Source organism: Gracilinanus agilis, chromosome 3 (genome assembly GCF_016433145.1).
Source record: "Gracilinanus agilis isolate LMUSP501 chromosome 3, AgileGrace, whole genome shotgun sequence".
Lineage (NCBI taxonomy): Eukaryota > Metazoa > Chordata > Mammalia > Didelphimorphia > Didelphidae > Gracilinanus > Gracilinanus agilis.
Window position 1 is genome coordinate 92,676,080 of NC_058132.1, and position 25,521 is coordinate 92,701,600.

A 25,521-nucleotide genomic window follows, 5' to 3' on the forward strand; every position below is an offset into this window, starting at 1 on the left:
TATAATTAGTGAATAAAAACGTTTCATTCTATTAAGCCACTATAAAGTCATTAAACATTTAAGAAAGGTTATTGCAGTGTGAACTGAAGGATGTTTGCTTCAATTTTTGCAATAACTCAGCTGTCAGCTGAATACAGTATCACACTTGTATCCCTGGGGCTATCGGAAGATCCATTGATTGTTGCAGAACAGAAGGAAGTGCCACAGTTTGAGTCTTCTCTCAAACACTTTAACTTATTTTCAAAAACCATGCTGCACAGCCAGCCTTTATACAGAAATCATTCAAGGCATCAGGTAGATGACCACAAACAGCATTGGGTTGAAGATCAGGAAGAGTCACAGGATGAACCAGTATGAGTGTTTGGTGAATTCCTGCTGTGGGTGCAGAGACTTCTGCTCCTTCTCCTCAGGGCCACCGCCAGCCTAGCACCCGGATCCTGGTCCACCCATTCCTCCCAAGTCAGAGTTCAGGCCAGCCACTGCTGCTGCCATCCCTTCTCCTTTTTAAACCTAATAACATTCTTATGACATTTCTATGGAATTTTCATGTATCATATCATATTTGATCTTCACATCTGATAAGGGGAGGAGACTAGGAATTATTGCCCCTATTTTACAAATTAAAATATAGGTACTTAAAAGTTAAGTAACATGCCCACGTTTCTCACAGCAAAACAGGACTACATTTCAGAATGTTGAACTGGAATGAATGTTAGAAATTATAAAATTACAACAGCATTCAGATCTGGAAAGAACATTATCTTTCTCAACTTCTTTCTTTTTTAAAGCTTAGAGAAGCAAAAATGATTTACCCACTGTGACAGAACCAGTAAATGTCAGAGCGTGGACTTCAGCCAGGTTTTTTAATTTTACAGTTTTTTCCCACTTTCACAATTCCCCAGAACTTCCTGGATCCTCAGCCTTTGCCAGTTCTAAGGGAAATATTCTTTTGGACCCTATGGCAAAGCAAACTTCTGATCCTCATAATGTCACACAAAGGAGAGATCAAAGATCAGGCAGATGGGGGGACAGCTGGGTAGCTCATTGGATTGAGAGCCAGGCCTAGAGATGGGAGGTCCTAGGTTCAAATCTGGTCTCAGACACTTTCCAGCTGTGTGACCCTGGGCAAGTCACTTGATTCCCATTGCCCACCCTTACCACTCTTCTGTCTTGGAGCCAATACATAGTTTTGGCTCCAAGATGGAAGGTAAGGGTTTAAAAAAATAAAAATTTTTAAAAATTTTTAAAAAGATTAGGCAGATGTTTCTCTGCCAAAGTGAGCACCTAGATGTGTGTTAAGAACACCAAGTCATGTGAAGGGGAAGACCACATGGCCAACTGAAGCCCTGACTTCCTGAATGGCCTGGCAGAAGCCTCTGAGTGGCAGGTGATGTGCCTGGTTACATGCTGAAGGTCAGAACTCATGACCCAGACTGCCCAATCAGAAAGCCAAGTAGGTATGACCAATGCAATGATCCATGACAATTTCAAAGGACCCATGATGATAAATTCTGACCATCTCCAGAGAGAGAACTGATTAATTCGGAGTGCTGATTGAAGGATTTTTCTATTATCTTCATGGCTATTTTTTGCTTTCCTGTGTATGATTGCAATATGGCTAATATGGAATTTGCATGACTTCATATGTATAATTGATATCATATTGCTTATTTTCTTAATGGATAGAGAGGGGTGGCAGGAAGAGGCAGAATTTAGAATACAAACATTTTTTATGAACCAGGTATCATAGTGCTGAGTGCTGGCAGTTCAAAGAAAGATAAAAATGCCTGCGAGTTTATAACCTAATGGGGAGACAACATAGAAACAAATATATAAAAATAAGGCAGATATGGAATAAACTGAAGATAATCATCAGAAAGAAGGAATAGGTAAGGTTTTTTTTCCTAGAACGTGGAATCTTAGCTAAAACTTGAGAAGTCAGAAGGTAGAAAGGAGAGAGAATATTCCAAACATGGGGGACAGCCACTAAAATGGAGAGTCAGGGGAAGCTAAGTGACTCAGTGGATAGAATGCCAGATCTAGAATAGAGTTAAAATCTGGCCTCAGACTCTTCCTAGCTGTGCGACCCTGGGCAAGTCCCTCAATCCTGGTTGCCTAGCCCTATAGGGCAGGATCACTACTTCCCTCCTTTTTGAGGGGGTAGGTGCTTCAGACTAAGTCTCAGAGGAGATTTTTTTCTGACACCAAAGCCATCCAACAACAGAACAGATTGCCTCATGAAGCAGTAAGTGCCTCATTCCTAGAAGTTCAGGTAGAGGTTGGGTGACCTACCCTATCTCCCATTCAGGCTATAATTGAAGACATTTCTGCCCTACTGGGGAAATTGGATTAGGTGACTTAAAAAAAGCAAACCTTACCATCTGTTCAAGTAACAACTCAGGTCAGAAAGGGAAGGGCTAGGCAACTGGGGTTAAGGGACTTGCCTAGAGTCATACAGTTAGGAAGTGTCTGAGGCTGAATTTGAGCCCAGGTCCTTCTGATGCCAGGCCTGGCACTCCTATCCATTGCTACCTAGCTGCCCTGACTAGATGACTTTTAAAGTTCCGTCTAGACTCGAAGAATCTGGGTTTCTATTACTCCAAATACTCTTTGAGCCTGTCACATTAAGACATCCCACACTGTGGATACTATTTGTTCACAGTTATAGTGGTTCAGGAATGTGGGGCCTAGGGGACCAGACTAGCCTTAGGAGCAAGGTAATCAGAATAGACAGTAGGTTAATTTTTCCAAGAATCCTTATGTTGATTTGTACCAGTAACTTCCCAATCTCCTTGTAAGCCCACTGGACCTTAACTGAGTTGCTCTGACCAAAAACATTCACCTCCTGCTGGCCAGCCTTATGTGGATGAGTTTCTCCATGCTTAGGTAGCTAGGTTGAAGCTCAGGTGACAGACAGTCCCTCAATGGGCCCTTCTTGAGACTTTTCCATTTGACAGGGTTTTTCAGGGCTTCTGTTCTATTGGCATGGCCTATGAGAGTAGGACTTGCTAACTTTTTTGTGTGCCATGTACACAGTCTGGTAAGAGCTATGGGCCCCTTCTCTTAATAATGCATTTTAATTAATAAAATAAAATCCGTAGGATAACAAAGGAAGCTATTATGTCGAAATACAGTAATCAAAATATTTAAGAAACAAGCTCGTAGACTCCAGTTTAGGAACTGCCTCCTATAGGATCATAAAGTATAGCTCAGAAAGGAACCTGAGAAATAATCCAGGAGAATCCATTGATTTTACAAAGGAGGAAACTCAAGTTCTGAGAAATCTAAGTGATTTGCTTAAGGTCCCATTTGTAAGAAGTACAGACAAACCTAGAGATTCCAGGTTTTCTTGATTCCAAATCTAGCTGGTCTTATCATGATGTCTCAGGGAATCCTGTATGATCTCTTTGTCATTAAAAGCATCAGAGTAGGGAGATGACAGGAAGAAAGAAACCACATAACACAGGCCTTCCCTGGAAAGCCATACTCATAGTTCTTTGCCTAGGAATGATCACCACCACTGGGAGATGACCTATACGAATAATGACAATAATGGTAGAAGCTAGCTTTTATAAAGCTTTTTAAGGTTTGTAAAGCACTTAAATAAAATCAATGTTCCTCACAACAACTCTGCAAAGTCTATTATTATCATCCCCTTTTACAGATGAAACTCGGGCTGAAAGAAGTCACATGGGGTCATATGTCTAGTCAGCATCTGGGATGGAATCTGAATTTAGGTCTTCTCAACTCCATTATGCCACCTAACTGCCTGGTGTATGTAGCTGACCAGATAGGGTCAACTTTGGGGTCATGCAATCAAGACTGGAGTTGTTGTGACTGAAACTTTGGAGACTACGGGACAGAGAGCACCGTTCCTAATCCTAGGATGTTCTAAACTCTATTGGCTCATTCCCAAATCCATAACCCAGGTGCCTTCAATTTCTGCTGCCATTGGGATAATCAAGTAGGTCAAGCTTAGCTCAGTGCTTGGCATATAGTAGGTACTTAATATTTGGGGTTTTTTTGATTGACTTGCTGGAACTCTTTCTCTTTTTGCACTTTCCTGTGTCCTTGTTCATAGTTTTGACCCTTCTGGTCTGTCTTTCAAACAGAGATTAAACAAGTGTTCATTCCCCTTTACCATCATTATCATCATCAATATCAATATTATAATTATTACTTATAATTATAGTCTCATCTTTGATAATTGAGTCCAATAGAAACAATCCTGGAACAAATTACTATTCTGCTACTACTATTTTGTATCTAATGTTGTTCAGACAACAGCAAGGGGTGATAAAGAACTGCTTTCTGTAATTGAATAAAAGAACTGGGATATAGGCTAATCCTCTCTAGGATTACTGAAAACACACAGAGAAGTTGAGCGATTTGTCCAAAGGTCACCCAGCTTTTAAGCGGCAGAACTAGGACTTATGCTCATGTCCTCCAGTTACAAATCTAGTGCTCTTCCCATTGTACCATGCTGTTTCCATAAGATATGTCATTTCCTGACTCCATGCTTTTTTTCCTTCCTTCCTCTCTCTCTCTCCATATATATATATATATATATATATATATATATATATATATATATATATATATCCCCAACATCAAGTCTGAAGTCAGGAAAAAGACTGGAAGAATGAAGAAACAAAATAAATCCCACCATAAAAAGCTACTATGGAAACAGGGAGCCAAAATGGAAGAGGGAAAGGAAGCTTCCATCCACAAACTTCTCCCAGCCAATTGCTCTAGAAAATGCACTGGACCAAATCCTGAAGGGGAAATCTTGAACAATGAGTCTTTTGTCCAACCCAGCTTAGCACAGTAAAGGCAGACAAGAAGAGCTTGGCAAAACTTGGCACACACACAGAGCAGGCCAACACCTAGAGAAAGGTTGTGAACCAAGGCAGGAGATCCGGGACCATACTGGGGCACTCCTAGGCCCATACCAGGACACCTTTATAGTGTCATCTGGTGGCTTCATAGTCCGCTCCCCTTCACCAGGATGGTGAAATATCTTCAGATGTCAAATGAGGGCTAGCTAAATGGTCTGGGGATATTTACCCTGCAGAAGATATTGGGACTGGGGAAGGGGGCCAGGGGACAGATACAAAAGCTATATTCAAGAATACAGAGTTATTATAGGGAAAAAGGATAAGGTTTGTTCTCTCTGGCATTGATGTATAATGGGTGGGAAAAATCACAGTAGCTTTCATGGCTGGCAAGTCAACAGTATGATATGAAAGGCAAAATTTAAAATGTCATATTGGGCTGCATGAAGAGAAATGCCTTTCAAAAACGAGGAAGTGACCCTCACCCACCAATCCTTGGTGAAAGTGGAGGATCTACCAGTGAGGACCCTGAACATATCCAACTTTTTTACTGTATTGATTGGTTTGGCTGTTTTTTCCCCTTCTTTTTTTCCCTCTTCTTTCTTTTTTTTAATCTTTGTTACATAGAATGACTTTATAGGAGGGGAGGGGGAAAGATACAGGGGTAAATTTAAGCAATGTAAAAAAAGTATCAATAAAATCTAGTTTTTATAAATAATGAAGAGGCACTGGTCCCACTGACCTCTTCCCTGGTCATGTTACACCTAGAATATCATGCTTAGTTCTAAGAGCTATGTTTTAGGAAAAGGACTGATGAACTGAACAGAATGTCCTTAAGAAGGCACCCAGGATGATGAAGGACCTTAAGATCAGGTCACATGAGGAACAATTGCAGGTACTGGGGAGTTTTACCCTAGAGAAAGGAAACTAAAGGAACTTTTTAACTTGGAAATTCTATCATCTCTGCTACTGTGCCTTCACTGAAATTCTTGGTTGACTACTACAGAGGACCAAACACACTTGTGTTTTTGTGTTTTGTAGGCGTCCAAACTCCTAAAACATTGGGTCAGGATTTGTGTATGTGTGCTTTAATGTCAGGGCAAGGGGTAACTACATCTCCTTCCCAATCTCGAGCCACCTTCCCAGCCCCTCATCCCTTCAAAGAGATCTTCTCCAGGAATTTGATAGAAAGAAATAGATTTATTCTCATGTACAAAGCAATCAGCCAACAGGACCATTTACAACATCTGCACGGAGCCCTACAGAGTCAGATACAAAAACGAGTCTCTCTAAAGGCAACTCAGAATAGATAAGGCAAATGAACCCATCCTTTCCCCAGCCCAGCCCACCCCCCCACCCCGCACCCTCCCTGCCCAGCTCTGCCCCCAGCCGGAACAACACCCACTCAGAGACACTTGACAGAGACAAGACAGAAAAAAGAGAGGAACAGGGATAAGGAGGGGAGTGCCCGGTCCTTGTTTCCTATGGCATCTCCCCAGGTCCTTGGGCAGTGGCCAGAGGGGGAGAAGGGAAGGGAGAGTATATGGCCTTCAGGATAGAGAAGAGTCCAGTCCCAGCTGTGGCTGAAGCCACAGATATGCAGCAAAGCCCAGAGGGGCTCAAGGACTGGGTCCCTCTCTCTGGATGGCTGCAAGAAAGGGATGGAGATCCCAGGCCTGAGAAGCTAATGATTTTTCTGGGGGATGAGGGTGGAGAAGGACAGAGGATTCGGGGCTCCTGTTCTCTGGCCAGGGCCTATACTTAGATATCTAATAACTCCTGGTATGATGGGGATGTGCCCTGATCCCTGGGATCCACTCGGGCAAGCAGCTATCTCTAGAAAGTTGTCCAAGTGTGATGAGGCCTCCCTCCTGGGCCTCCACAAAGTCACAGAAGTGCGGATATAACCTTAGATACTACCAAGTCCAACCTTCATCCCAGCCACCACTATCCCATTTTATAGATAAAGAAACGTTGATCTCTAAATGACACCCAGAGAGAGCATGGCTGCACAGCCAGTCAGAGGCAGATTCCATCCCAGAACCTGGAGCACTTCACTCCTCATTCAATGGTTTTCCCACTACTATAAATCACACTGGATCTCTGGCCACTGCCCAGCCTGAAACCCTTTGGTGAGGGAGCCAGGAGGAGAAGGAGGACGTTCAATCCTCCACTGTACTCTTAGCCATGATAAATTAGCTCCCTTGTTTTCTCCTGAGCAGTGGAGGGGAACAGGCCTGCTCTGCTCTCTAACCTTGAGCTGGATGGTGAGAGGAGGGATTGACCTCCTTTTGGGGAATGGCTTCACTTCTCCCTTGAACTCTGAGGTGGGGAAGAAATTCAGAATGCTGCTTCATGAGAGCAGCATCAGAGGTGCAAAAGGAGACATTGTTCAGAACAGGTGAAACCCAATTCCCTGTCTTTCGTAAGAGGGAGTGTGGTGCCCTGGAATGAGCAATGGCCTCAGAATCAGGAGACATCTGGGTTCAGAGCCTCCCTCCAGAATTTACCAGCTAAGGAGCACTAGGCAGGTCACTAGATAAGCCTCAGTCTCTTCATCTATAAGATAGCGATAATCCTATTTGCACTACCAGCTTCATAGAGTGGTGGTGCAGAAAGTGCTCTGTAACTTTAGAACACTGAAGAAAGCCGGGTTATATCACTTATGCTCATCTTACCCCACATATGGGACAAATCATGGTACTGTGGAAAGATGCTGTGCTTGTGAGTCAGAAGGCATGGGTTCAAAATCCCAATTCTGCCACTTAACTACCTTGATGACTTTGGACAAATCCCTTCCCCATTCTGAACCTCAGGCTCATCTTCTATAAAATGAGGGAGTTAGACTGGAAAGCCTGCTCTGTCCTTCTGACCTAACTGTCACCTTCCAAAACAATAATAAACTTAATTCCTTTCTCTTCTTCTCCCTTCTCCTCACTCCTCCATCATGGCTCACTCAACCCTCAGAAGGTCCAGATTCATAGGCCTCTCTCTCAGATCCCCAAAGATCCAGAAGGTGCTCCTAGCCAAAAAAAGCCAGAGTTAATTGGGGGTAACATGAAAGAAATCACCCAGGCTGCCCGAAGGAATAAGGGGAACTATGTGTGAAAATCTGGGGAAAGAGGGTATTACAGAGATCCAGTTAGAGGAAAAAAACAGGATCCAAGGCTTCCCAAAAGAGGGGTAGCAAGGGCTGATGCCATGTCACCCTCAAGGCTCCCTCAGTTCCTGGCTGAGGGGAGGTGGAAGAGGAGAATGGCATCTGGAATATTTTAAATAAACATGACCACCCAAGTCAGAAGCTAAGGACAAATTTTAAAAAGGGGTCTCTGGGTTGGGGAGTGAAGGGGTGGGGGTGATGGGGGAATGTCCTTTCTCTTGTTCTTCCCTTCCCTTCCCCCAGAGGGAAGGAGAAGAGTCTCTCATTCCTCTGTGTCCAGCTTACAGCACCCATTGACCTTGTCACCATCATCACACGGCTCCTGAATATCATATTCCTCATCAAGGAAGTCCAGGGAATTGTTGCTGGGCAGGCCTCGGATGGTGAACTTATGTGACACCTTGGTCCATTGTTCCCGGTTGGTGGCAACCCGCTCGTACAGTTCTGCAGCTTTCGGGAACAACTCTTGCAGCAACCTGTGGGGTGAGAGATGCAGGAAATGAGGCTGAGCAAGGACCCCGGGGGACCAGCAAGGCAGTCAGCTCTTGATTTAAGGCGACATGAACTGCATCTCCACCATCAGCACCAAAACTCTCCATACTCAAACTGGCTCCCTCCAGACAACCCATTCTCCATCATCTCGCCTTGCCTCATCAGGTTCCAGCTCTTCTTTTCCAACATCTCCACATCCATCTCCTCTTTTCCTTTCATTGGCCCCTACTAAGTCCCCCCACCCAAATGAAGCATGGCCTGTCATCCTCTATCCTTCTGTGTGGTCACCTCATTCATTATACACCAGTCCCCCTTCTCCTCCTTAAGAACTTGCCATAGCTCCCCAAACCCATGGGAGAGAGTCTTGAAAATCATATACCTAGATCAGACTCTTCCTAGCTGTGGCAAGTCCCTTAACCCCCATTGCCCACCCCTTACCACTCTTCTGCCTTGGAACCAATACTTAGTACTAATCCTAAAACAGGAAGTAAGGCTTTACTTTTTAAAATCATATACCTAGAGCTGGAAGAGAGTTTAGAGTACATCTAGTCCAATCCTCCTCATTTTACATGTGAGGAAACTGAGACGTAGAGAGGCTCAATGACTTGCCAAAGTAACACTGGCAGTAAAGGGCACCTGATCTGAACCTAGCTCTTTTGACTCCAAATACCATACTCTTCCTATTGTTCTACACTCAAGACTATTAAGCCTAGCACTCATGGCCCTGTAAGCTAACCTCAACCTCATCTGCTCCCAACCCATCCCTACACCACACATCCCATCTGTTCAAGGAGAAATAGATGATTTGTTGTTCAGACATTCTAATTGTGTCTGACTCTTCATGACCCCATTTGGGTTTTCTTGCCAAGACACTGGAATAGTTTGCCATTTCCTTCTCCAGCTCATTTTACAGATGAAGAATCTGGGTCAAAGAGAGTTAAAGGACTTGCCCAAGGTCACAGAGCTAGTAAGTGTCTGAGGCCAGATTTGAACTCAGGAAAATGAGTTCCTGACACGCTACTATGTCACCTAGAGCCTGAAAAAAATGGCTGATTTCCCTTTCCCTGAATATTCCTCAGACTTTCTAGCCTCCACAACTTTGTTCACATCAACCATGCCTAGAATATCTTCCCCCTTTCCTTTCACCATTTCCTGAAATTGCACCCATCTTTCAAGACATAGCTTAAGTGTGATCTACCTGTAATCTATGAAAGCTTCCTTGATTAATATTCTCCCTAGAGAGAAATGATACTTTCTTCCTCTGTGTCCCCTACAGCCATGACTCTGCATCCTAGGGCTCTCTCATCACTTCCTGGTCTTACAATTATGTGTACATATCTTATCTCCCTTTCCTGATCTCTCAATACTAGAACTGTGAGCTCCCTAACTGTAGGAAGAATATATTCTCTCTCTCTCTCCCCCTCTGTCTCTCTCTCCACCTCTCTGTCTTTCTGTCTCTCTCTATCTCTCTCTCTCTCTGTCTGTCTCTGTCTCTCTGTCACACAGACACACAGACACACACACACACACACACACACACACACACACACACAATCATTGTGGCCCGACATATGCTACACATGTGCCCAAGTATCGTTGAACTGAATAAAACTGAACTGCTACCTCCGTAATCTACTCAAAAGTCTGCCCTGGGCACAGGAAAGCAAGGCTGCTGTGCACTCACTTGTAGATTGGCATGGCAATGTGCTCCATGAAGCTGATCTGGAGCTCAGGGATGTAAGCCTTCTCTCGGTCCATCATCTCCATTGGCCGGTTACCCATAGCTTTCTCCTGAGAGAGATATAGCCAGCACCTGCTCTATCCAAGATCCCTGCCCCTGCCCTTGCCCCTGCTATACCCCCCACATCCTAGAATGACTACACCATTGAAACCCAAGTTTGGGAAGAATAGGAACTTTTCACAAGTTAGGCCAGGCCTTTCTATCACTAAAGGCTGAGGTGAACCCCTTTCCCTTTTTGGGGATTCTCTAAGGGCAGACATTCTGGCTTGACCTTGAATTAGGAGCTCCCCCAAAATCCTAGCCACGTTTCCTCCCCACACACCATAAGATCCCTGGGAGCAAAAGCCCTGTCCCACCTTAAGAATGGGAGCTCCCAGAGGGCAGGACATTTCTTTCCTAGAGCCCCCTTCATGGTCCTCAGTCATCTTGTACCAGACAGGAAGAGTTCTCCCTGACTGAGTTGGGAAAGCACTGAGCCTGCTCTGAAGAGTCTCCCTCCTCCCCAGGGTTACCACACAGTCCTAGAACTCTGGTCCTAAGAACACAGCGGAGAATCAGTGGAATCTCTCAAACCCTGGCAGACACTTGACCCATGGGAAAAGTAAGAAGACACACATACCAGGTCTCCCTGTGAGAAGAACTCTTTGTAGATCAGCTCCTGAAAGAATAATGCAGACCCATTGTGAGCTCTCAAATTTCCTTGACTTCTCTGTTTCCAAAGAAATTGAGCCTTACTGTTTCAGAAACCAAATTGGGGCCCCTTAGACTGATCCATGGTCCATCCTGACAATGCCAACATAGTAACTCTTTCAGAATGAGGGGAACTGATATAGTAGAAAAAACTCCTTGAGAGGAGATGTGTTCCAGTTCCAGAACCTTCCCTTGAATTGTAATACTGGGCAAGCCATTTCCTCTTTTTGTGATTCAGTTTCCTCCTTTGAAAAATTAAAGCAATGATCATAAGATTTTTTTTTAATTTTAAACCCTTAACTTCTGTGTATTGACTTATAGGTGGAAGAGTGGTAAGGGTAGGCAATGGGGGTCAAGTGACTTACCCAAAGTCACACAGCTGGGAAATGTCTGAGGCCGGATTTGAACCTAGGACCTCCCATCTCTAGGCCTGGCTCTCAATCCACTGAGCTACCCAGCTGCCCCCTGATCATAAGATTTTGGCCTGGAAAGGATCTTAGAGAATTCTGATGAATACAAAGACCTCCTAGGATTCATGGATCCATGATGAAGAATGCCACTACTCACATCTAAAAAAGAAGGTGATGGTCTCAACATATAGATTGAGGCTTTGTCAATGTAAGAATTTGTTTTGCTAGACTACGCATATTACAAAGATTATGTTCTTCTTTTTTCCTAATTATGGATAGGGGAGAGGAGAGGAAAACAATACAGATTTTTGCTAATTGAAAAAATAATTTTTTAAACATTTACTTTCCATTTTAGAATCTACATACCAAGTATCAGTTCTAAGGCAGAAGAACAGAAAAGGCTAAGCAGTTGGAGTTAAGTGACTTGCCCAGGGTTACACAGCTAGGAAGTGTCAGAAGCTAGATTTGAACCCAGGACCTCCCATCTCTATCCTGCTCACTGAGCCACCTACCTACCTTTGGAAAAATAAATTTAAAAAGAAATTTTAAAGGATATTAGAGGTTATCTTGTCCAACTCCTCATTCTAAAGAGGCAAAATAAGCTAACCAAAAAGGGGAAATGACTTGCCTAAAGTCACATGACTTCTTTCAGGTCCCAGGTAAAATCTCATCTTCTACAGGAAGCCTTTCCTGGTCCCCTTTGATTTTAGTGTCTTCCCTCTATTGATTATCTCCACTTTATCATATATCTATATAGGTATGAGTGTATATAAACATAAATAAGCAGATTTGCACAGTATATACATGTGTTTATTACATATGCCATACATACATATGCTGTATATGTATATATATATACACTAAGTACATTACAGTGTATATATAGTATATTCACTATACAAGGGTATATATGCATGTGTGTATACATATATGCAGTTACAGGCAGGGAGAGAGAGTGTGTGAGACAAAGAGCTTGTGCATAGTTTGCATATTGCCTCCCTCATTAGACCATAAGCTCCTTGAGAACAGGAGTAGTTTCTGCCCTTCTTTCTCTCTTCAGCACTCAGCACGGTGCCTGGCTTACAGTAGTCATTCAATAAATGTCTATTGCCTGACTGCCAAAAATGACTAGGAATAGCAGAGTCAGGATTGAAACCCAGGACCCTCTAAACCCAACACCTAAAATCCCCTTCAGTTCTGCTCTCCTGCTCTGTGATTTTTTCATCCTCTTTTCCTCCTTCCCCAGCACAGTGACTCATCCTGAGAATGACTATCCCCCTTCTTCTCTGGGTGATGACCCTCCTATCAATATTTCAAGACTTAGCCTAGATGCCTTCATGAGGTCTCCGATCTCCTTTGGCTATAGATGTGGCCTCATCCTTCCCAGAATCCCATCAGCTATTATAGTTCCTGGGTGCTCTCCAGGGATGGAGGCCATCTCTTACCAAGCTGACTTCCCCACCACATGGCTCTGTCCATAGTAGGCAATTAATAGTTCTTTTTTGTTTTGTCCATTGTTGACAGGTCTACTCATATGTTGTTTAGCACAGCAGCGCAACTCCCATCTCAACCCTAGCTTCACTGGCTGAAATCCACCCACCCTTCAAGGCCCATCTTAGATGCTCCCCCCTTAATGAAGCACCAAGTCCCTCATCTTAGAGTGTGGCAGAGGCCAGTACAGAGAGCTATGCCATCTGCCTGAGATCAAGGCCATCAGAGCCTGGGCATCAAGCTGAAGGACATAGACGGGGCTGCCTGATGGAGAAAGGGAAGAGGAGGGACTCACCGCGATCTTCCGAGTGGTCTTCCAGCCCTTAGTCTGGTCAGAGAGGTCACAAGAGGTCATGAGCAGGCAGAGTAGGAGGCTGTGGTGTTGTTTATTCTTTGGGTCATAGCCCACTGTGGGGCCGAAAAGGAAAAGAGACAGTGTTGGGACCCATACAGAGAGGGGGGGGGAGGGAGAGAGACCCCCCCAAAATGATTAAAATTAAATTTAAAACATCTTTTGCATCTAGGGACCAGAGCCTTGGTTTCTTGGTAATAAGGAGTCACTTCTGTAAACAAGAGAGTGACGTTGACCCCTAGCGGTCAGCAGCTAGTACTGTGCCCTCACACACATCTCCCCATCCCAGCCTCAGAGGAGCTGTCCCTGCTGAACTAGGGAAGCCCAGCTTAGGCTGGGTCTTGGTGAGCTGATGAGGTTTCCAGGATTGAGCTGAAGATGAACAGCGTGAGGTGTCTCTCAACCCCAAGGGGATTGCAGTGAAGAGATGCACCTGGATTCATGGAAGTGTGTAATACACACTGAACAAATTTGGGATTCTGGATGTGCATGAGGATGCCACAACCCCTTCCCTTCCATCTTAGAATCAATACTTCCAAGGCAGAAGAGAGGTAAAGGCTAGTCAAAGGGGGATAAATGACTTGCCCAGGGTCACATGGCTTAGGAATATACAGATATACAGATGAGGAAACTGAAGCCCAGAGGGGCCAAGTGATTTGGCCAAGGTCACACAGGCCAAAGCTGGGGAACCTTGGTCTAGAGCAGTGGTTCCCAAACTTTTTTGACCTACTGCCCCCTTTCCAGAAAAAAATATTACTTAGCCCCCTAGAAATTAATTTTTTTTAATTTGAATAGCAATTAATAGGAAAGATAAATGCACCTGTGGCCATCACCACTCCCTGGATTGCTGCAGCACCCACTTTGGGAATCACTGGTCTAGAACAAGTAAGGAAGTTTAGAGCCAGCTAATCTGGAATGAGGGAAACTTCTTAAGGGTGTATTTCTGATGCATCATTCCTAAATCTTTATATCTCTGTGTTCTTTTTTTTCTTGTAAATCAAGCCAAGAAATCTCAAGTATGAGTATACAAAGGCAAGGGGAAGTAGAGTCAGAAGGGGCAAGTGAGGGTACACTAAGGATGTCCAGTTAGGTCACTGCAACAGGAGAGAAGGAAAGATGAATAGGACCTGGGTGAAGTAAATCTTGGAACAATGCAGATCCAGGGGCCAGTCACCAGGTCCAGGGGGAGCCTAGGGTTGGGATATCGAGGTCATGGGTCTTTAGAAAGTAATGAAAAGGCTTCATCTCCCATGGATGTCCATTGGATCAGTTCCAAAAGAAAAAGCTGGTGCCCCAGAATGGTGATGTGGATTGCAGTGGGTAGTGGGTGGCCTTAAAACCAAAGCTACATTTCTTTTAAAGGGTTCTTCTTCCTCATCAACTCTCCCTGCCAAATGAATGTAAGCTTCCAAATCATTGGTCTTTCCTCCATTCCGCCTACCACCTCCACCTCTAATATCCACAGGGCCTCTAAGAAAGAATGGGAAGCATCTGGGTCTCTGACAAGTATACCTTCAGCCATCTTCTGAAGATCTTTGAAGATACGAAGGTGGTGAGCTAGGTCAGTGGCCAAGATAATGTCTCTCATCAGATCCAGCATCCTCTGGTAGTCCTGCAGTGACCAAGAGATAGGCACTGGTCAGTATACCTCCTTCAGGACCCACAAATTTCCCATCCATCAGATTCCCATGCTCCAAACTCTGATGCTGCCTTACCCATCTCACCTTCTCCAATCTGGTTGGTCCCCATCTCTCTCCCCCAAACTCTTAGACACAAAATAGCACAAGTACACACACACACACACACACACAGAGTCAAGACTGAATATCTGTCACCTTCCGGGAGAAGTGATCAAAGATGTTGCAACCTTGGGTGTTGAGGATGGCAATCGCCTGAGCAAAGTGGTGTCTCTGTGGAGAAAAGATGAGGTAGAAATAGGGCCCTGTGCAAATATCCATCTGGATGCTTTTACCTCATTGTCTTGACTGCCCTCCCCCTCCCAAAAAGAGACACTAAAACCCAAACTAGTCAAAGAAACATGGTCTGTTAGCATTGGATTGCGTCTGATTGCTGAAGCAAATGGGAAGATAATATTTGGAGGATGGTGGGGAAGAAAAGGAAAAAAAAACAGACTGAACTGTGTGAATGATCTGTCAGCCCAAAGGATTATGAGTAAGGAAATGGAGGAAAAAGAAATATGTGGGAGGAAAGGAGCTCTGGTCTTGGAGGCAGAAGATCTGAGTTCAAGTCCAAATCCTCCCACTTTGAATTTGTATGACTGGATTTAATTAGAAGCTGTCCCCAACTGTGATTCATGGAAGAACCTAGAAAGAAAAGTAACTCTCCCAGTGATGCCTCTGGAAGGAACATTTCTAAACTATTTCTTCCACATTCTGGAGTATGAGTGGAGATGCCTATTCTGAAATCATCTTCTGACATGTATTAGCTGTTGGACCTTGGCAAATCACTTAAACTTCCTAGGCTTCAGTTTCCTTACCTGTAAGATAAAGGAGTTGAATTAGAAGACCACAGGGGTCTCTTCCAGCTCTACCCCTATAAGCCAATGATCAGGCATGAGTGGTAAGCCAACCTCTTCTTCAAGATCTCTAGTGTTTGAGAATCCACTCCCTCCTAGGGCAGCCCATTCCACCCCATTTATCTTATCCATGGGGAAGGTAAAGGTTGAAAAGTTTGTAAATAGTGGGACAAGGACTTAATTTAGCTTCTTAACACCCTGCAAATTGCTTGACACAATGTTTTCTGTCCCATCTTCTCAAGATCTTTTTATCATCTCCAGATAATTTGATAATGATGATGACGATAATGATGGTTTAGTTGATAAGAAAAAAGTCTTTCTGTTAGCTCATGCTGCTGCTGCTGCTGTGTCTCTTACAGCATGGAGTTTATTATATATACTTCAAGACTCACTTCAAACAAAAGAACCCCCCCAAAACTTTGCATTTGCGAAGAAACACAAATTATGTCATATCAAAACACAAAGATTCTCAAATGCTTCCAAATAGAACAAGGCTAAGATGGAACTTCGGCTGGGTCCTTATCAGAAAGCTGTGACAGGGAATATTTTCTCCAGGGTGAAATGCCCCTCCTGGAGGAATTTATGATCTTGAGTGTCTAAACTACTTTTGAAACAAAAACAGTTGTATTTTTGACCAAAGGAGAGAATGCTAACCTCTTAACTGTTGGTTTGCTAGGGGCTTAAAGCTTTTCGATAAGGAGAAGTGTGGATCAGAAAAGGAGTCAAGAGAGGAGTCTCAGATTTTTATCTATTTGAGACTGTTTCTCTTATTGGCTTCCCACACCATCTCATGTGGCTTTCCATCCATTCGGACCTCCTCCCTATTGTTCAGAGGTAGAAGCCAACTTCAATGACAAAACCTATACTCCACAAGTTCTTTTCAGTCCTATATGACTTGAAACTAACTCTAGGACAGTCACGTAGCATACAGGAAAGAGGAATGTGTTCAAGTCCTGGTTCTGACATTGACTAGGTGACCTTGGGTAGGTCCCTGCTCCCCTCTGAGTCCCAAGTCTATTTTCTTACTAAAGAAAACAGGAGGGAGGGGGAAAAAAAGGAAAGAGGAGAAGGGTGAGAGGTCACTGGAAAGAGATAGTTTAAAAAAGAATAGCAAGGGGGCAGGTGGGTGGCTCAGTAGATTGAAAGCCAAGCCTAGAGATGGGAGGTCCTAGGTTCAAATCTGACCTCAGATACTTTCTAGCCCTGTGACCCCGGGCAAATCACTTTTCCCCCTTTGACTAGCCTTTACTGCTCTTCTGCCTTGGAAGTATTGATTCTAAGACAGAAGGGAAGGGTTAAAAAAAAGAATAGCAATAAACATTTCTTTAAGAGAAAAAAGGATTGGACTCTGAAGTGTTTTCTAGCTCTAAAATTATCCTATAATGTTCTCAAAGTCTATTCCCCAGATATATGAATGAGGTTTAATCTGCAAGCTTTATTTATGGGTGCTAAGTTGGCTAGAGGTAGAGGTGTGAGGAAAGATATGGGAAAGATGAGGAAAGAAGTGGGAAAAAGCAGCCTTATGGTTCTCCTGAGCCAGTGGGGAAAAGTAGCTTTTGTCAGGGGGAGAAGACGGGGCAGAATGGAGGGGAAGAGGAAGAATCAGACTGGCCCTGGGATCCCTATGAATTTTATGCCAGCCCAGGAGAATATACAGTGAGGATAGGGAGAACAGGCAGCCTGTAGGAGAGGAAGGAGCTTGGTCTCGAAGATAGAATATTTGGGTTCCAGCTATAGTTCTCCAACTGCCTATCTGTGACACTGGACAAGTTACTTCAACTCTTTGGGTTTGTTTCTTCATTTCTAATATTGGGGTAATAATACCTGCATTACCTGCCTCACAGAGCTGCTGGGAAGAAAAAGCAACTAGTAAACCTTAATAGTACTAGGAGAATGAGTCACTTTTATGGTTATTACCTCCATGACAGAGCCTTCAGAGCTGTACAATGCGGCGAGCACAGATTTCTGAAAAAGATCCCAGGAAATTCAGTTGTTGGCCCCGCCCTCAAAGTACCCAGATTTCTATCCTTCATCTCCCAGAGCAGGCCTTTTTCTGAGCTATTCACCCACACCCAGAAATGTTCCTCCCGTGCCTCCTGCCTTACCTTTTCTAAGCTCCTGGGCTGGGCTAATCCTTCTTTTCCTTCCCCCTACCCTCCTCCCACACCTAGCACCCCCTCCTCCAGGCAGCCTGTCCTAAGCAAGCATCTGGGCTTTCATCCCATGAAAGATAAAGCATCCTCTCCCACTCCTGAAAAGGACTGAAAAGGGGAAAGCCCCAATGGGTCAGAGGCTCACCGAAGCCACTTGGAAGGAATTGTTGGTGCCTCTGTGGTCCAGGTCATGGCACATGCAGGAGACGAACAAGGCGAAGATCTCAATGTCACTGGGGAGAAGATGAGACCCTCAGAAGTAAGCTGATCCAGCCTCCCCTCCACCCTACCCAATATCTAAGGAAAGGAGAAGGAAAAGACTGAAGGAGGGGACTCCTCAGAATCACAGAGACAGCCTGAGTCAGTGAATAGAGTCCTGGCAAACCCCCTTCTTTCTTCCTTCTAGGAGCAACTCAGCCAACTGCCTTCTCCAAGAAGTCTGCCCTGATCCCCCCAGCTGAGAGATTTTTCTCATGTCAAACCTTCCACAGTACATTACCAGTACTTCCCCTGTGCACTTATCTTACTCTCCCTTGTATCATACTTATTTGTACCCTTGCATTTCCTATTAGACTGTAAACTCTACATGACAAGGGTCTAGACTAAAGCTAGTCTTTGCATTCCCCCTCCCACACACACATCCCTAATCCCTCCTGCACTAGCACATAGGGCTTGATAATGTTTGCTGGACACCATAAACACACAAAGTATCCAGAGTGAGAGAGGAGATAATGCCATCATGCTCTGCCCTAGAAGGACCACATCTTAGAATATTATTCTGTTCAGGAAGGACACTGACAAACTGGAGAGGGCAGAGAGGAGGGAAACCAAAAGGAGAAGGTGCTGGAGACCATGCCAGACAAGAAGCAATAGGAGGAATAGGGAATATATATCCTGGAAAAGGGAAGACTCTAGGAAAATGCTAATCACAAGCTTCAAGTATTTGAAGGGCTGTCACCTTGTTGGAGGAATTAGGCTTGTTCTGCTTGGCCCCAGAGGAAAGAACTAGGAGCCATGGGGAGGTGTTGCCTAGAGGCTGATTGATTCTGGGAAAAGGAAAATTTCCAAAGTATTAGATGGATCCCCAAGTGGACATGGTTGTCCTAGGGAGGAAGTGGGTTCCTCTTCCCTAGAGGGCCTGCATGACTACTTGTCAGGGAATTTGTTGAAAAGCTCTTTTCTCAGACAGGGGCTAGACTAGAACATCATCCTCTCTGATTCTGGGATCTGAGGATTTCATGGCTGGGAAGTAGGGGCACCAGCACAGAAAGAAGCCCTGGTTTTGGACCAATACCATCTCTGAATTGGAAGGGATCTCAGCAGTCATCCAGGCTAGGCCACACACAAAAGGCATTTCCACTAAAACATACTAGGCAAGTAGTTCATCTAACCTCTGCTTAAAGACCTCCAAGGAGGGCAAACCAACACCTTCCAAGCCAACTCATTCCATTTCTAGCTTTGGTTGTCAAGAATATTTCCCTAAAACCGAGTTCAAATTTGTCCCTCTGTCACTTCTACCCACTGGTCCTGATTATGCCCTCTAAGGTCAACAAGAACATGTCTGAGCCCTCTTCCTCATGACAAGCTTTCTAATGCTTAATGCCAATTATTGTGTCCCCCAGGAGGCTTTTATTCTCTAGGTTAATCCACCCTAGTTCCTTCAATTGCTCCTTAAAATTAGAAGAATTCAAGGCCCTGCACCATCCTGGTTGGTTGGAGTCTCAGTTCTGCTACAAATGTCCTGTATGATGTTGGGCAAGTCACTTACTCTCATTTGTAAAATGATAGGACTGGATTAGATAAGCTCCTCTCCAGCTCAACTAGTCTACAAATGTAATCAAAGGATTGGGGTCTTAGTCTTGCCTTTAGCACTAACCACAGGTGGGCTGGTAAATGTTTAACAACTGGCTCTCTAAAGTAGACAACACACTTTTAAAGTTTAATCTGCATTACTGACATCTTTTCCATCACTTTCTTAAGTCTAGACAAGTGATGTCAAACTCAAATGGAAACAGGGGCCATTAATCTATATCTAAGGATCCCTGCAGGCCACCAACTAACTTAGTTTTATTTTTTAAATTTTAATATTAATTAATTTTTTATTTTTTTAATTTTTTTTAAAACCCTTACCTTCTGTCTTGGAGTCAATACTGTTATATTGAAATTCTGGGAGCTGAGAGTCCACACCATTGATTGACAGGTGAAGACCATTGGATCTCAGAATGTTCCCAGAGGCCATGAGGACAGGGGAGAAAGCAGTTGGCCAGGGGGGTATAAATACCCTGGAAGCCCTGGCTTTGGGCTTTTTTCCTTTCCCTTGGACCTGGGATCTGTAGACCCTGGTCTATTGGGATCTGAGGCTTGCTTAGCTCAACCTTGCAAGAACTCTTGTCTTGTACCTCATTAACATTTGCCAACCTGTATCCAAACCGTGAATCCTCTTATTCTTCTGTCCCCTAGATATTTAGGTATTCAAACTATCCTTAGGTATCTAGGTATCCCGGGGCCCGGGAGGGATCCGGGAAGTGGGCAGGAGAAGAAGAAGAGGGTGGAAAAGGGGTGGTACCTGAAGGCTGTAAAGGCATAACATCTAGCAAGAAGAAGAAGCTGAAAGACATCAAACAACAGCTTGCTTGCTCTGGTTTGGCTGTGGCCAGGCTGAGCCAGAGGAGCTAGATCAAGCCAGAATCACTCACCTGCCTATAGCCCTGAGGGATTACTATTATCAAAATTAGTTTAGGGTTTCCCTATTCCTCTTCCCATTTCCTAATATTCCTTCCTTGTTAAAAATATATAAAGTGGGGCAGCTGGGTAGCTCAGTGGATTGAGAGCCAGACCTAGAGACGGGAGGTCCTAGGTTCAAATCCGGCCTCAGACACTTCCCAGCTGTGTGACCCTGGGCAAGTCACTTGACCCCCATTGCCTACCCTTACCACTCTTCCACCTATAAGTCAATACACAGAAGTTAAGGGTTTAAAATAAAAAAAAATATGAGTAAAAATATATAAAGCTATTCAAATACCTTCCTGGAGTGGTTGTTTCATCACTTCTCTGGGAAGGGAGCAACGCAGTCAGATAAACATGTCCAAAGCCAATAGAGCCCAATATCCACCATTAACCAACCCCAGGTGGGACCTGACAGGGATAACATCTACTGACCTGAAGGATCCTGCCTGGGCACTGTTATAAAAGAGGGAGGTGGTACAACATCTAGCTAGGTGGCAAGACTCAGGTGATCTTGCTCTAGCCACATATCTGAACTATCACTGTTGTCACCCAATTCACAGTGGTAGTGTCCAGTTTACCCTCTCTATCCTTTATTTATAACAATACTGAGTATTGGCTCCAAGGCAGAAGAGTGGTAAGGGTAGGCAATGGGGTTCAATTGACTTGCCCAGGGTCACACAGCTGGGAAGTATCTGAGGCCAGATTTGAACCTAGGACTGCCCGTCTCTAGGCCTGGCTCTCAATCCACTGAGCTACCCAGCTGCCGCCACCCTTGGTTTTAAAATATAATATTATTTTATGTTTTATTGGAATTTTTATTGATTTTATTAAATATTTCCCAATTACATTTTAATCTGGTTCTAGCCTGCTGCTTTGGTTTAAACCAGTGGTTCCCAAACTTTTTTGGCCTACCGCCCCCTTTCCAGAAAAAATATTACTTAGCGGCCCCTGTCACATACTATCACTGCTCCCTTACAGTTATTCACCACCCCCAAATATGCCTGTGGCCATCACTACTCCCCTGGATCGCTGCAGCACCCACCAGGGGGCAGTGGTGCCCACTTTGGGAATCACTGGTAAACAATCAACAAAATGATAAATGAAGGCCTGATTTGCAGCTTGGCTGATTTCCAAGCTATAAATGCTCACGGTGAAAAATTAGTAATTGGATGGGGGGAGGGTAGGAGTTGGCTCTAGCATCCCCTTGCCACTAATTCTGACTGACTTTGGACAAGTTTCCTTATGAAGGCCTCAGTTTCCTCATCTATAGAATGGTAGAACTGAGCCACACTTCTCCAGATCAAACATTCTGAGTGAGAGGGTTAGGGCTCCAGGCCTAGCTCCGTCACTCACTCTATGACCTTGGGGAAGTTCCTTCCCCTCTCTGGGCCTCAGCTCCCTCATTATATATCTGGTGTAGCAAATGGGGGATCCCTGGAAGAAGAACTTATGGCCTGCGGGCCAGGGCCACTTACTCTAGATATTTGGACAGCTCCAGGTTCTTATAGAGCAGATAGCAAAAGTGGGAGACTGAGAAGGCGTGCATCCAGTTATGATAGGGAGGGTCTCGATAACCTTTCTTCACCATCAGGCAGAACCTATATAGGAACCAGGCAAGAGGAGGAGACTCAACACTCTTCACCCACTTCCCTAAGAAATTCTCCTAGGTTGTCCCCATCCTGTTCCCATCCTTCCCTTATTCTATTGACCCCCTGAAGGCAGCAGGCATATCCCCCCTCTCACACTAGGGACACCAAAGGGCAGAAGCCACACCTTCCCTCAAATGAGGGACTCCCAAGGGCAAGGAGTATATCTCCCTCCCTTGAATCAGGGACTTCTTGAGACAGGGACCACGTCTCCTGCTCCCCCACTCATACTAGGGGCTCTCTAAGGGCAGGAAGGCTTTCCTCCTCTAAGCAGAGGCTTTCTAAAGGCTACACCACCTCTCAAATGAGGAGCTCCCAAGGACAGGGAGTATTTCTTCCTCCCTTGAATCAGGGACTCCCTGAAACAGGGACCATATCTCCCCCTTCCTCACACTAGGGGCTCCCTAAGGGCAGGAACATCTCTCCTTCAGGAAAGAGCAAGGAACACATCTCCCCCTCAGAGCAGGGACTTGGGGGGCCAGAGCACACACCGGACCAGTGTCTGTCGGTCAATCTTGTAACTGTTGATGAAGTTCATGTCCTGCAGCATACTCAAGATGGCCTAGAGAGTGAGAAGGTAGGTCAGCAGGCTGGCAGGAACCCCTCACTTCCCATTGCCCTTTCTGCAGCCCTCACACAGAACTGGAAGAGACCTCAGAGACCACATTTAGTCCCACATCCCTCTCCCTGCTTCCCAGTGTAGGAATCCTCCTCAACCAATAGCTATCTAGTCTCTGTTTGGAGATTGACTGACAGGATACCTCCCAAGACAGCCAAGCCCATGGTGAAATTGCTCTAATTGTTAGGAAGTTCTTTCCATGATGATGAAAGCTGCCTACCTATTTTTATAACTTTTCCCATTGGTTAGTCCTAGTTTTTCTCTCTGGAGTCTGGAGCAAGGCTACTCCCAGTGTTCCAGGACAGCCCTTCTGTGACCCATTTCTCATACCCTTTCTCTGGAAAGTTCTTCAGGCTTACACCAAGTCCCTCTTGTTGCACATCTCCTACTAACATGGCAGATTGGCCTGGAGGAGGGGTGAGCTCACCATGGAGGTGTCATCCTCAGGGAGAGAGCGCGGGGTATAGGTGAAACTGGCAAAGTTGGAGTCAATGGCTGAGACAGGCTGGATCCCATCACCAAGAAGTTTGTTGTACTCATCATCTGACACCTAGAAGAGACAGAGCTTAGGGCACTGGAGACACCATTTCTCATCCATCATACCACCATCCAACTGGAGTGGGCAACAAAGGGTATAGACACTGTCCCTCCCTAAATATGCCACAGCTGATCACATTTAGGGGAGCATGCTCCTGGGTAGAGAGACCTGGGTTTGAAACTCAGTTCTAACACTTAAATTACCTCCATTTGAAACACTTTATCTAATTACTAATTAAATGAACCTAATTAAGTGAGCTTGTTAAGTTCATTTATCAAGTCAAGTGAACCTGAAGTTTTTCAAATATAGATGTTATAAAAACCAAAAAACAATATCTTTTTTCAAAAAAGAAAAATCTCTTTATTTCCCTGTGCCTCTGTTTCCCCACCTTTAAAACAGGGACAATAATACTTGCTGCATGGAATAGTGGAATAAATATTGCAAGTGGCTTCAGAAATATTACTGCCTTCATGTCTCTTAGATAATTTATACACAGAACCCTTTGCCCTTTAGTTTCTTCATCTGTAAAATGAAAAGGTTAAGGGTGAGCCTTTAAGGCCTCTTCCTGTTATAAATCCTATAAAATAGAGATATCAAGTTAGCTCAATGGTTATATGGAAGTGTGGGTATAGCAGCCTAAGCAGACTTCCTGATTAGGCAAACTCCTCCTGGAATCCCTTATTTCCTTCAAACAATTGCTACTAAGACAGAGGCTCCAATGACACCTCCTCTAGGAAGCCTCTCCTGATCTCCCCAGTTGCTAGTGTCTCCCCTACAAAGAAATAAAATTAAAAAGCTATCTTCTAATCAATTAAGTGACTCAGTGGACACAGTATCAGACCTGGAGTCAGGAGGTTTTGTGTTCAAATTTGACTTCAGACACTTCCTAGCTGTGTGATCCTAGGCAAGTCCACAACCCCAACTGCTTAGCCCTTACTGTTTTTCTGCCTTAGAACTGATCCTTAATATCCATTCTAATATGGAAAGTAAGGATTTTAAAAAAGATAATGTTGTATTTCTTTTGGATACATGTTTGTGAGCATGTTGTCTTCCCCAAAAGAATGTAACCTCTTTGAGGGCAGAAACTGTTTCATTTTTGTCTTGGTGTGCCTAGACCTAGCAAAGAACCTAACATTGTGGCAAATGCTTAATAAAGGTTTATTGGCTGAGTAACTGAACCAGAGAAAGTAGAATTGATCAAAGAGACTTAATCCCGCCCACCCGGGTTAGTCAATTTCAAATGGGAGGGGCCAGTGTGGGGCTGAAGAGGTCATTCATTGGAGCTGGAGATGAGCTGGGTTAGAAAGGATCATGATGGGATAAGCTGAGCCTGAGGAATTGTCACTGCATGGAACAATTGAGAAAGCTTATAAAATCAGGGGCAGCTAGGTAGCACAGTAGCCAGATGGAGCACCAGGCCTACAGTCAGGAGGACCTGGGTTCAAATCTGGCCTCAGACTCTGGCCTCAGACTCTGGCTTCAGAAATGGCGCTGTCTCTGTGTCTCTTGGGCAGTCTCCACACACCCCCTTTGCCCTTTAGTCTCTTCATCTGAACTCTTCTGGTTATGAATCCTATAAGGAGAAGATACCAAGTTGGCTCAGCGGTTCTATCGAAGTGTGGGTATATTGTTGCTCTTTTGACTTAGAATTGATACTAAGACTAAAGGTAAGGGTTTTTTTTTTGTTTTGTTTTGTTTTGTAAACTCTTACTTCTGGCTTAGAATGGAAACTAAGTCCAGGTTCCAAAGCAGGATGGTGGTAAGAGCTAGACAATTGGGGTTAAGTGACTTGTACAGGGTCACACAGCTAGGAAGTGTCAGAGGCCAGATTTGAACCCCAGGACCTCTTGCCTCTAGGCCTGGCTCTCAATCCACTGAGTCACCTCACCACCCCTGGGTAAAGGTTTTAAAATAAATGAATTCAAATAAATCATATGATTTTATGAGTAAAACTGACATTAAAGAAAAGGCATTATTATCATCTACTTTGCTGCTGCATAAGGACCAGAGAACCTTTCATTTCAGTTGTAGCTGAAACTTTCTGTAGTTGTTGTCTCTCCCCCTAGAAGGTGAGCTCCTTGACAGTAGGGGCTGTCCTACTTTTCTACTTGTATGCCCATGGCTCTGCACA

General features: G+C 44.4%; 1 protein-coding gene across 1 annotated transcript in view; it reads right to left on the reverse strand.

The window, feature by feature from the left end:
* Positions 1 to 6,213: 6,213 nt before the first annotated feature.
* PDE2A (phosphodiesterase 2A) overlaps positions 6,214 to 25,521 on the reverse strand; it is a 192,113-nt gene continuing 172,805 nt past the window's right edge. The window contains exons 21-31 of the mRNA XM_044668911.1: positions 23,280 to 23,402; positions 22,725 to 22,795; positions 22,063 to 22,185; positions 18,006 to 18,093; positions 17,625 to 17,672; positions 15,007 to 15,081; positions 14,684 to 14,783; positions 13,115 to 13,227; positions 10,848 to 10,886; positions 10,172 to 10,278; positions 6,214 to 8,471 (exon numbers count right to left, since the gene is read on the reverse strand). Coding sequence (XP_044524846.1) covers positions 8,258 to 8,471; positions 10,172 to 10,278; positions 10,848 to 10,886; positions 13,115 to 13,227; positions 14,684 to 14,783; positions 15,007 to 15,081; positions 17,625 to 17,672; positions 18,006 to 18,093; positions 22,063 to 22,185; positions 22,725 to 22,795; positions 23,280 to 23,402 — 1,101 coding nt within the window. The 3' untranslated portion in view covers positions 6,214 to 8,257. The remainder of the gene's footprint in view (positions 8,472 to 10,171; positions 10,279 to 10,847; positions 10,887 to 13,114; positions 13,228 to 14,683; positions 14,784 to 15,006; positions 15,082 to 17,624; positions 17,673 to 18,005; positions 18,094 to 22,062; positions 22,186 to 22,724; positions 22,796 to 23,279; positions 23,403 to 25,521) is intronic.